Source organism: Cuculus canorus, unplaced genomic scaffold (assembly GCF_017976375.1).
Source record: "Cuculus canorus isolate bCucCan1 unplaced genomic scaffold, bCucCan1.pri subtelo1, whole genome shotgun sequence".
Taxonomy (NCBI): Eukaryota; Metazoa; Chordata; class Aves; order Cuculiformes; family Cuculidae; genus Cuculus; species Cuculus canorus.
In genome coordinates, this window is record NW_026527860.1 from 1228931 (window position 1) to 1240494 (window position 11564).

General features: G+C 53.5%; 1 protein-coding gene across 1 annotated transcript; it reads left to right on the forward strand.

Annotated features, from left to right (window-relative positions):
• The first annotated feature begins 574 nt into the window (after positions 1-574).
• On the forward strand, positions 575-10906 carry LOC128850881 (uncharacterized). The gene is made up of 6 exons (XM_054055898.1): positions 575-592; positions 3490-3608; positions 5385-5608; positions 9432-9495; positions 9784-9972; positions 10238-10906. The coding sequence occupies exons 5-6, from the start codon at positions 9811-9813 to the stop codon at positions 10904-10906; spliced, it is 831 nt and encodes a 276-aa protein (XP_053911873.1). The 5' UTR covers positions 575-592; positions 3490-3608; positions 5385-5608; positions 9432-9495; positions 9784-9810.
• The last annotated feature ends 658 nt before the right edge of the window (positions 10907-11564 follow it).

Genomic DNA, 11564 nt, shown 5'->3' on the forward strand with positions numbered 1-11564 from the left:
TTCTTTAAATTGTTTGATGTTGAAGGCACAGTTCTTGTCACCATGGGAGCTCTGGAGAGCTGTGGCATTTGGACCACTCAAGGAATCCAAACGGTTTACAAAGCAAAGGAGGGTTTTTAGCCCCGCTGATGAATGGTTTGGGGTTCCTGTTTTTTGTTTAACACTTGAACTCCAAATTCTTTTCCACGCCTGAGAGAAGGGACCTTTAGCAGAGATTTAGCATTGGTCTTGGGAATTGATCCTTTTTATTTCCTTCCCCACGACTTTGAGTTCACCCACGAAATACAGGGCGGTCTCATGACTTTTTTTGAAAGAGATAAGGTAAACTGTTTTTAAAACCAAACAAAGAAGGGGGAAGAATCCGTGTTATTGTGTGTCTTCCTGTCTCTGCAGGACGGACAGCAAGACGGTGGTCCTGCACAACCCTACCCCGCTGCCCGTGGCCTGGCGGATCCGTGGGCTGGAAGGCCTTGGGGAGGGCTTCTCAGTGTCGCAGGATGCAGGCATCATTGGTCCCTGCTCAGAGTTTGGCATGCGTTTGTGTTTCGAGGCCACAAAGGTTGACAGCATTAAGAAGACATTCCAAATAGAGGTGAGAAGGACTCGGGGGTGGGCAACCCCGTTCCTTTAGGGATGGAGACTGTGCTTGAAAGGCACCCGGCAAAGAGGGCAAAAGGATGAGCCTTCATGAGAGGCCTTTGTACCTGCATTGCCTCCCCAGGCCCTTAGCAGCATGGGACTCTCACTGCAGGATACCATCAGCCTGTGAGAGAAACAGGTTAGGAATCCACAAATGCTCGCCACGGAGGGGAGGCCATGGTGCAAGCAGCCGGCAGAGACAAGGACTCGTGTGTTGTCTACCAAAAGGGTTTAGGAGAACGGTCTAAGCACTGTTTGTTTCCTGCTGCCTCAGGTTTCAGATGCAGAAAAACTCCTGGGCATTGTTCAGGTTGAAAGTATCCAAGTCTTTGCGGAGGCCTATGACATTGGTCTGGACATCAACGTTTCTGCAGGTCAGTGGATGCCCCCAGAACAAAGGAATCCAGGTGCCTTGCACTGCCTTGGCAGAGGGACAGCCAAAGCACATGGGATGGGATGGGATGGGATGGGATGGGATGGGATGGGATGGGATGGGATGGGATGGGATGGGATAGCACGCAGGCATGGCACGGGTACATAGCGCACGTATTCTGCAGGCTGCCAGGAGTGAAGCACTGTCAGGGCACAAAGGCAGCCCCGAGTCTTGGACCTTCAAACTTGGAAGTATGTAACTCCATGTGGAGGCCGATATGGGGGCTTTGAAATGGCAGTGATGTGAACAAGCAGCCGGGGACACCTGAAGGCTTGTCACAGCTTGTAAAGGTGATGGGTCTGTGCTTGGAAGCCAGGAGATGGAAGCTGAGCTCCTTAGCTGCAAAACCCTTCAGATATTCTCTGAGAAAGAGACAGGGCAGCAGAGCAGAATGAGAAAACTTCCACAAAAGGAAACTTGCTGAGAAGGATTTTGTGCCACCGGAAAACTCCAAAGATGTCTCTTGTCACCTGGTGTAGTCTACAGCAGCTCACAAATATTCACCATTTCTTACCTTGCTGTGTGGGTTTTCTGCAGGTAGAGGTTATGTGGATTTTGGAGCCCTTAAAGTCCTGGGTGAGGCAAAGCAAGTGCTGACTCTGAAGAACAGAGGGAAGTACGAGATCGTGTACAGGTGGGTCCAGCTGCCTGGTCTGTGAATGCATGGTGCCACCATCTGCCCAGGCCTGCGTTCTCCTTCTGTCCGTGCTGGCACCCTCACAGTTCGGGTACATACAGCATCTGGGCTTTCCAGTCCCAAGTGTTATCATAGGGAATCCAGGCCCACCCCAGCAGTTCTTCACAGCTGAGCGGGAACCAGAAGGAGACACCCTAAAATTTAAGCCCCTCACCGCTGAGATTCATTTTCTTCATTCAAGGGTCAGCTCATTTCTCTTCATGAGGCTCTTTAAAGGAGGGAATGAAGAAATGCGCTGTCAAGGGTAGCTTGCAACATTTGTGAGTGTCTGCTCTCAGTGTCAAGATCTGGGATTCCCCGAGCACAGCTGCACTCTTACTCTTTCATGCTTTTATGGTCCCTGAAAAGTCCTGGCTGTGCTGGTGGCACTGGTACTTTGAGCTGCAGGTGTCTTTGTTTCTTCCCTTTCTCCCCAGTTCCAAGCTGGAAGCCGCAGATCCCTGTCGCTGTTGAGACACGACACGGTGATGTGGCAGCAAGTTTCTCTATTGGAGTTACATGGCTGGCGGGCGCAGGCTTGATCTTACACGCGCCTCTTATACCCTTGATTAACACACGCGTCTCCGCATGATTGGATTAGCTTATACATAAACAATTTGTGAATGGATGGTACTACTTTCTTGCACGGTCCTATATTGTCTGCCCACTTCCCGTCCCATGATCTCCTTCCGGGTGCAGTAAGCAGGGGTCCCCAGCCCGCTGTGGACCCCCACATCAGAAGGCCGTCACCAGTTTTCCAGTTTGCTGAACTGGAAATAGTAATGCTTTGTTGACACCACATCTGCAAGGAAAGCAGTGCGGCTGGCTGGTAGCGAGCGGAGAGTTGCTTGGTCCCAGAGGTCTTGGTGTGGGAGCCGAGGTCAAGACTGCAGCAAAGGCCTGCTGTCTGACTGGGGTACCCGAGTTGCCTCAGTGTCTTCTCCGTCAAAACGAGTCTCAGAAGAGGATTTGACTTTTCTCCTGTGAATTGTGAGGGTCCGAGAGAAGCTTCCCGCAGAGCCTGGCCAGGCTGTTGAAGCAGGCTTCTGGGACGCTCTTTGAGCAGGCTGCTGCTTTTCACTGTGGGAAATATGTAGGCAGGAACCTGTCAATCACTCTACAGTTTTCCTCTGGGATTTCCAGATCTCATTGTCACCACCAAAATAAATACCCAGGAAATGTCTGGCACCTTTCTGCGACGCGCTTACCAGCTACTGAGTGATGCAGCAGGTGGTGAATCTTGCTCGCCAGGCATTTGAAGAGTTTCTGAACTGCAGTAGTCGAGTGTTTCAGTCCTGCTTTGCCATAAAGAAATAGAAAGTGTCACAAAATTTTACTTCAAACTGCACAAAACCAGTATTGCATGTGTGGAGATGAGGAGTGGATGAGGTTTGCTTTGCTGTGCTGACTTGCTTGGCTCGCCAGGGGCAGCAGTTCCCAGTACCTCCTGCTGCTGTCGGTGTGACTCACGCAGGATCAAATGCACGTTTCAGAGATTCAGAGATCACGTTTTAAACTCTTTCAGGGTGCAAGCAGGTCACTAAACTAGAAACCAGCCCCAGGGACTGGTTAAAAATCAGGCAGCAGCCCAAGGGCTTACCTCCTGAGGGTCCTATATCTTCTCCTGGAGCATCTAGAGCTGGGCTCTTCCAGCCTGGAGTCAGGGACTAGCGTGGAGGCAACCTGGAAAACCCGGGATAACAGTGGGAAACATTGTACTGAAACAGAAATCTCTCCCCAGGCCGTGAAGCCAGGCTGCCCCTCCACATCAAAGCGGAGGGCATAGGGCCCCGGCTCCGCTTCAGCTTCGAGCAGCTGGACATTGGGAATGTTTTTGCTGGATCAGCCCACAGCTATGAGGTGAGCAGTAGGGGTTCACAGGAATTGGAGTGGATCCTGATGGCTTCTGGGCAGCTGTGAGCCTTGTGGACCTGCGGGATTTCTGGCAACTGAGGCAGTTGTGGGCAGGGAATAGTGACGTAACAGTCAGATTGGGGGTGGGGGGGTGTCACAGAATGTGGATGCTTTTTGATGGGGTCTAAAATGTGCGTGTGTTGTTCATGGGGCCCTAAATCCTGCCTTTGGGCAACCTCCCTTTGAGGTCAGCTGGGAGGCTTCATGCAAAAATAACCCAACAGCACAAAAAGCCACTTCAGCCTTGGAACAGCTCTGTCTCTAAAGAGAGCAAATCATTTCTGGAAAGAAGCAAGGAAACTGTCTACATATTTGCAAATTCGCCCCTCCTCCCCCCACTGTCAAGACTTCTGCAAAAAACAAGATAGAGCAGTGAAAAGAGGTAGAAAATGAGGTGATACCTCATGCCAAATGCTTTCAAAAGATGGACCGTGGCAGGAAAGGACACATTAAGTTGTTTTCTAACCAAAACATTGTGCTCTCTGCATTTTTAATGCTGATACTTTATCGATTCTCTCTGTATCAGTTTATCAATTTACCTGAGAAAATGTGAATAAGTAGGTGATGCTGTTAGTGCCACACTAAGCAGCAGGGCTGGAGCTAAACCTCAGCTCAGCGTAGGATCCCTGAGTGTGATTTGTAACTAAGGTGTAAATCAGATGAGAGGAGAGAGCAGTTCTCAAGCCACCACTGCAGGGTTGGAGTACAGGAATATTTTCAACAGCAGCTGCAAGAGTAAAAAGAATGGACACCTCTCTGCTTCCATCTCAGTTTTTCTGACAGGTTTCGCAAGGACAAAAATTAGGGAGCAGGAGTCCATTGCAGAGAGATCAGCCCGCGGCCCTGGCAGGGCTTCCCCCTGGAGCAATCAGTAACATTAGGGCTCTGTTCTGGGGGGGTTTCTTGGTGACAGCATGCAGGCAGATGTGGGCGCTCCTTCCCTGACATGAAAAGAAGTGCATCTTGGCAAACGCTGCGGGGTTGTGTCACTCGTTCAAGGCAGCTGATCTACCGAGTGTGCAAGAAAATAGGCTTATTTCTGAATTTGCAGTTTATTCTCAGAATGGTAAATTCGTTTGTGGTGGCTGTATATAAGGAAGCGAAATTCTTTGGAGTAGATGGAGCAGCTCTGCACCTCCTGCTCCTCCTTTCCTGACGTCTCTGTCTTAACAAGGGCTGAGAAACTGTCACATTGAAGTGAAAATAACAAAAGCCCCGACTAATGTGCTGTAGCAGAGCTGGAGAGCATTGCTGAGGTTGGTTCTAGTGCAGCCCCGAGGTGTCTGCTGCAGGCAGTGAACTTGTCGGCTGCAGTGGCAGCTGAACGTGTTCTGCCTTTGGCAGGACCAGGCTCACCTGGAGCAGAAGCTGGTGTGGATGAGTCACACGCGAGGCTGCCGTAGGCCTTCAGGGCTCTTAGCGGCACGGCTGCATCGACGGGGGGATGCTGTGCTGCTCCTCTGCACTGCACGTCGAAGCAGACTGCTCTGTGTCAGCGGGGTAAACCCAGAGTGATTCAGTTCATGTGGAGTTATCACTGCTTTGCATGAAAAAAAAGCAAAGGCAGAACTTGTCCTGTTTGTATTTTCTTTGACTTCAACCAAGCAGCAGCACACAGCGTCTTCTGCCATTGGCAGATATTGAGTATTTAAACACAAATCAACCTTCTGTAAAAGGGAAGATTTCTTAATGTATTTCTGTTTCGTGTTCTTACTGCTACAGGTGATCCTGTTTAACAAAGGAGCCATCGATGCTCCCTTCAGCTCGATACCTCCAAGTCCAGCTCTGGGCTCCTGCTTCACCTTTCTCCCCTGGAAGGGCATTATTTCATCAGATGGGCTCCAGGTCATCAAGACCTCCTTCAGTTCCACCATCCTGGGGAAATTCACAGAAGAATTCAGGTTCAGGGTGAATGGATCCTCTGAGCCTGTGACTTTGACTATCAGGTGAGGAGGGATATAGGATCTCTTTGGGCACATTTGTAGCTGCCTCTGGGTAATCATCTCCCACCTACCTCATTTTGTGATGCAGCAGAGGGAAAAAAAAGGTGTTGTCTAAAGTCTTAGTGTGGGGTTGCTAGGATCGAGATGAAGACAAAGCCAAGGCTTTTTAACCTTGACTCCAGTTTGAATCCTGCAATTCCAGCAGCAAATGAAGTGCGGTTCTCTACAAGGGGAAGTGACTGTGCCTCTGATGCTCTCAATACCCGGCGCAGCTCTAAAAGCCTTGGGTCCTTGTGGGAAGCAGCTCTGCCTTCATGGTTGGTGGCTCTGTAATTTTCCAGGATGCCGTGTGCACGGAATTTGGCAGCAGTGGTTCTTGCTGTGACCCTTTGCTACCACTGTGTGAGAAGCCCAGGGCTTTAAGTGATTTCCATGATGGAAAAGAGTTTGCCTGAAGGCTGCAGGGGAAAGTTGTGGAATTGCCTGCCGCCCAGCCTGGGCTCCCAGGACCTGGAGTGATTGCTTCCTACAGGGAGCTCTTTGCCCGTGGGCCCTGGCAGACAGTGTGATGGTATCAGCCCTGGGCAGCGATGGTCAGAGACGTCCCACCTGAACACACAGCAAGGCCAGCAGGGCCTGGGAGGTGGCTGAAGGCTGGGGCAGCCTGGGGCGAGTCTGCAGCCGGAAGCAGTGTTTTTAAAATCCTCTGTGAATAATCCATACAAAATGGGCGGCAGCAGCAGCCTGAGCTTCATCTGTGGTGCTAATGTGTTGGGAGAAGCTGTCCTCCCAGCGCCTGCGCAGGGAGAGCTCCGGTGCCTCCTTTCTGCAGGCAGAAAAGCGCTGGTGCGGGAGTTGGGAAGCCCAGCAGCAAATGCTGTCCCGAGGACTTGGGCATCGTGCCATGGGCTGGTGCCACTGCAAAGATAACCCTCCCCAAGCAAGAGGGAGGAGGGGGCAAGAAAAACTGATGATCGGAGAGGCAAAGCTCCCTTCTCGGGATCCCAGCAGCCTGCAAGCTTGTCCCAGCCAGTCTTAAGCGTGGGCTGGGGGATAACATGGTGTTGGCAGGAAAGCTGATGCTGAGTGGTTTGCTACCTGGCATCCTCAGGAACTGCCTCAGCTCCAAGACTCAGGATTCTTATTAGCGGTGGATTGAAACCCCTGGAAGTCCCTTTTTCTGAGTGCTTTTTGTCTGTGCACTCAGAAGATGCCCAAAGCAGAGGTGATTATTCTTTACTGGGAAACTAAACTGACAAGGCTTGAATGCTTTTTTCTTTGGTGTTTAGAAAGGGGGACACCATGGATGAGCACAAGTCCCTCCTGCAGGATGCTGGGGTCTGTTCACGTGCAGAACAGAGCCAGTGGCAGTCCTGTGAGCAAAACCAGCAGTGCTGTTCACTGTGGTCCTGGATTTTTAACTAAGAGGCAGAGCTGGCATTGAGTGGCATCAACCATGAAATAAATTAGTGAATGGTGTGCAGCTCCAAGTGCTGATTCCAGTGGATGTTGGTGAGTTTGGGAGCTTGGATTCTGGCTGCTGAATTTAAGAATGGGTGAGAAGGTGTAGTGGGTCCAGAACGCCCGTGTTTGGTTTAACACGTGTGTTGCTCTTGGGTGTGAGCTGGTGCCTCAGTGCCAAGCTGGTACTTTCCTCCAAGAGTCACGTGGCCGCTGTGTAGGACGTTGCTGTTCTTGTTGCGGTCGACGGGATTCTGGGCACTTTCCTGGATTAGCGTTTCAAAATGCTGCATGCCTAATGATTGTGTGGATCCAAATCATCTGAGGAGAAGATGACCTTGTACTCCATGGAAACACTAGTTCCAGCTAAGAAATCCCAAAGCAGGGAACCTGCAGGTAGGAAGGCTGGCTGCAGTGAGTCCACTTCTGTGTGGACACCTCTGTGTCCATCACATTACAGATGGGGAAACTGAGGCACAGAGCCATCGTTTGTTCAGGGTCCTTCATAGGGCCAGCAGCAACCTGAGGGCAAACCCTGCCTGGCGCAGTGCCCTCAGCCGCATCAGCGGCTCTCAGCTGCTTTGCCTGGGCTGCCTCCTGTCCGCACGGATGTGATGCTGAGCACAAGGGTGACTGGTTGATTTGAAACTCACCATGGTTCTGAGACCAGGTTTGGTTGATCTGAGTGGTAATGCAAGCTGAAAGCTTTGCACGTCTCTAACCAAGCTAATGCCTGTCTTTGTCCTCACAGGGGCTGTGTCATTGGACCAGCTTTTCCTTTTGATGTACCTTCTCTCCACTTTGGTGACGTCTCGTTTGGTGAGTGCACCCTGGGCTGGGACCTTGAGTGGAGAGGTCTGTGTGTGGCCAATGTGGAGCGCTGCAGCATGAGAACATGCGTCACTTGTGTTCCTCCGCAGCGGCCTTTGGGGTGTTAGACCAGGGCTGCTGGTTGCTTAGGCAGCATTCGGCCACCATGAGGTCAAATGGGAGCAAAGGAATAGGAAATGAGTGTGTCCTGGTGTCCCTCATAGTCTGTCCAGCCCCAGCCTCCTGATCCTTGGCAGCAGAATGACTGTGAAAGTCCACGTCCCAGAAGGGCCCAGGGTATGGGACTGCAGGAGAAGGGAATTTGCGCTACATAGGAGGCTGTAGCTGCTCTGGGTGAATGTTCCTGATGCCACAGTTTCCCACCTGACCTTTATCGTGTGATATCACGTAGCACTACAAGGGCACCTTGTTATCACCAACCAGCGAATATGCCCAAACGTTGGATCTTCATCAGGCACTGATGGTCTTGGAGATGTGGGCTCCATCCCTGATGAAGGGCCAGCTCTGCTGACAGAGCCCGTGGCTGAGCAACCAGAGCTTCTCCATTGAAATGCAGACTCTGGTTTTGCATCTCGGTCTCAGAAAAGGTTTTCTACTGAGATGTTCTCCGGTTTAAGTGCAAAATCACTTGTGGATTGATTGAAGGGCCGTTCTCATTCTGTGCTCAGGGTGCCTCTGTTCACAGACCTTCTAACAAAACTCACTGCGTTTCTGAGCCACTTCCTCCCCTCCCTACATCCTCACACTGGCACTTCTTTGTTTCCTTTTGAGAAAATGAAACAGTAAGAAATGCACCGGGCAGAAATATGGTTATGTAATAGGAGACTGGTGCTGCTAAATCTGATTTCATTGACAAGGTCTTTGCAGCTGAAGGCAGCTGTTGGCTGTGCTGATAACTGCTGTCCGTGTCTGGAGACTTGGGTCCCGTTCGGGGCTGTGAGGTCTGGGTTTGTCCTTTTTGTGTCCCCCGCCTCCCTGCTGGCGTCACTGTCGATGGCTCAGATGAGCTCCGTGCTGTGTGTGCAGCTGGTTTCCCTCCCCGCTGCGTTCCAGTGGCACTTGGTCAGCAGCCGTGGGAGAGGACTCCTTCTCGCAGAGCTGCCAGCCAGGCCAGATGGCCGCTCCAGAGCAGGCTGTGGCCGCTGTCCTGTCTCTGCAGAGCGGCCCGGCCGGGTCTGGCTGTGTCACGTGCAGAATGGAAAGCTGATACCTTTGCGGGCAATAACCAAAGCCAGTGTGCAGCGTGGATGCCGTGTCCCCATTTGGTAGGTCAGGTGAGGCACAGCTCTTGCAAATTCCTAAGCCAGCACCAGGCTTGCCTCCTGTGGAGCGACCTGCAAGTTGTCCCATGCTCAGCCTGGTTGACCCAAACCAGAGATGCCCTAACACACCCAACAGTGTGGTCGGGTAGGCAGCCCAGCATTGCAAGCCTGCCTCATTCCCTGGGGCTCAGGGAGGGAGCTGAGCATGGCCTCCGGCTGGAGAGAGAGCCCTGGGGATGGGGGAAGTGAGGCTGCGTCTTCCCCCACCACAGCTCTGCTGGAAGGCTTCGACATCTGAGAGAGCACAGCTTCATAGAGGAGCACATTGACCGGCAGGTGAGTGACACAGGCTCAGCTGCGCCGTCCTGCTGCGGCGCTCACTGCAGGACTGTGGGACTCTCTGCGGGGTTGCAAGGCTCACTGTGGGGGCTCACTGTGGGGGCTCACTGCAGGGCTACAGGGGCTCACTGCAGGGCTCACTGCGGGGCTACAGGGGCTCACTGCGAGGTTGCAGGGCTCACTCTGGGGCTCATTGCAGGGCTGCGGGGCTGCATCTCTCACTGCGGGGCTGCATGGCTCACTGTGGGGGCTCGCTGCAGGGGCTCACTGCCTGCTCCCATACAGGTGTCCCCCATCGAGAGCTTGCGCCTGATGTGCCTCCTCTCCATCACGGAGAACGGTGAGGTGTCTGTCTGCTCTGGGCAGGGAAGGTTGGATCGGGGGCCCTCCAGCCTGGGTGCAGAGCTCACCCTGCTGCTCCCCACAGGTCTCATCCCCAAAGATTACCGGTCCCTGAAAACCCAATACCTGCAGGTGAGTGTCCAGGGCTCGCAGCAGAGCAAGCGTTGTGTCAGACTTGGCACAAGGTGCTGGGAAACAGCATTCCCCAGGGATGCTTGGGCTGTCTCCACAGGACAGCCCCTGCCTCCACATCTCCCCAGGAGCCCTGAGCCCTGCCTGCCGCTGCCCTTTGCCTGCGGGGTTGCCCTAAGCAGCCTCCCCCGTGGAGATAACACCCTCCCGCTTTTCTACGCCCACAGCCAGGGCTCTGTGCTGATCCACCTGTCCCCTTCCCCAGAGCTACGGGCCTGAGCACTTGTTGACCTTCCACAAGCTCAAGCGCATCGGGCTGCTGACCGAGCAGTCGGCCGCAGAGACGCTGACCGCTGTGGAGAGCAGAGTCAGCAAGCTGGTGACAGACCGTGCTGCCGCTGAGAGCCAGCCCTCTGCCCCTGGGGAGCTGGGAGCACAGCCCTGCCCTGCTGGGAGCTGCTGCTCCAGAGCCGGATGGAAGCACGCAGCAAAAGTGGACACTGCAGGCACAGAGCTACGAGCAGGGCAGAGCTTTGGCCCATGGGAGCAGCAGGGCTGGCAGGTGCTGCTGCTGGTTCTCTTCTGGAGCCCGGAACTCTGTGCGTCCCTCTGCCCAGCTGTGACTAATCCTGAGGCTCTGAGCTGTTTCTTCTCCTCTTGTTTTCCAGGAAAGATCACAGATGCATTTAATTCTTTGGCCAGAAAGAGCAATTTTCCAGCTAGAAGCAAGAAGCTGGGGTTGGTATGTCCTTGTGGAGCTGCTGCCTTGCCCACGTGCCCGCTGGTGCCAGAGCAGCTCTGGTCACTCTGTGCAGGCTGGGCACCCTCAGAGACACACACGGCACAGGGCCAGAGCTGCTGTGGCAGTGGGGTGGCAGAGGGATATGAGGGAGCAGAGGGGTTCAAGAATGGCAGAGAGGTTCCAGAATGGTAAAGGGCTTTGGGACTGGCAAAGGGGTTCAGGGGTGCCAGAGGGGTTTGGGAATGGCAGAGGGGTTCGGGGGTGCCAGAGGGGTTTGGGAAGGGCAAGGCGGTTCAGGGGTGGAAGAAAGATTCCAGAATGCCAGAGGGGCTCAGGAATTGCAGAGGGGTTTGGGGGTGCCAGAGGGAGTCAGGGGTGGCAGGAAGGTTCAGGAATGCTTGAGGGATTCTGGGATGCCAGAGGGGTTTGGGGGTGGCACAGGGGTTTGGGGATGGCAGACAGGTTCCAGGGGTGATAGTTAGCCTTAAAGATAGCCCTGCCATGGACAGGGACACCTACCACAAGAGTCCCACAGCTCTGCCCCACGGTGCTGTGGGGCTGAGTCCCACAGCTCTGCCTGATGGTTCTGCCTCATGGTGTTGTGGGGCTGTGTCCCGTGGCTCTCCCCCAGGGTTCAAGTTCATCTTCCTGACCACGGCCATCACCAACAGCGCCCGGATGATGGAGGCCATGATCGAGGCCAAGGCCTGAGGCTGCCAATAAACAGCTCCCCTGTACCGCTCTGGCTCCGGCTCCAGCTCTGCCTTAGGGGTCATAGAATCCTGGAATGGTGTAGGTAGGAAGGGAGCTCAAAGCCCATCAGGGTTCGGCAAGCCCCATCCAGCCTGGC

Bases quoted from the DNA above. Each gene is read 5' to 3' on its own strand.
- LOC128850881 (XM_054055898.1), top strand. From the start codon at position 9,811: ATGTGCCTCCTCTCCATCACGGAGAACGGTGAGGTGTCTGTCTGCTCT. The intron at 9,973-10,237 runs GTGAGTGTCCAG...CCCCTTCCCCAG, and splicing joins TGAAAACCCAATACCTGCAG to AGCTACGGGCCTGAGCACTT.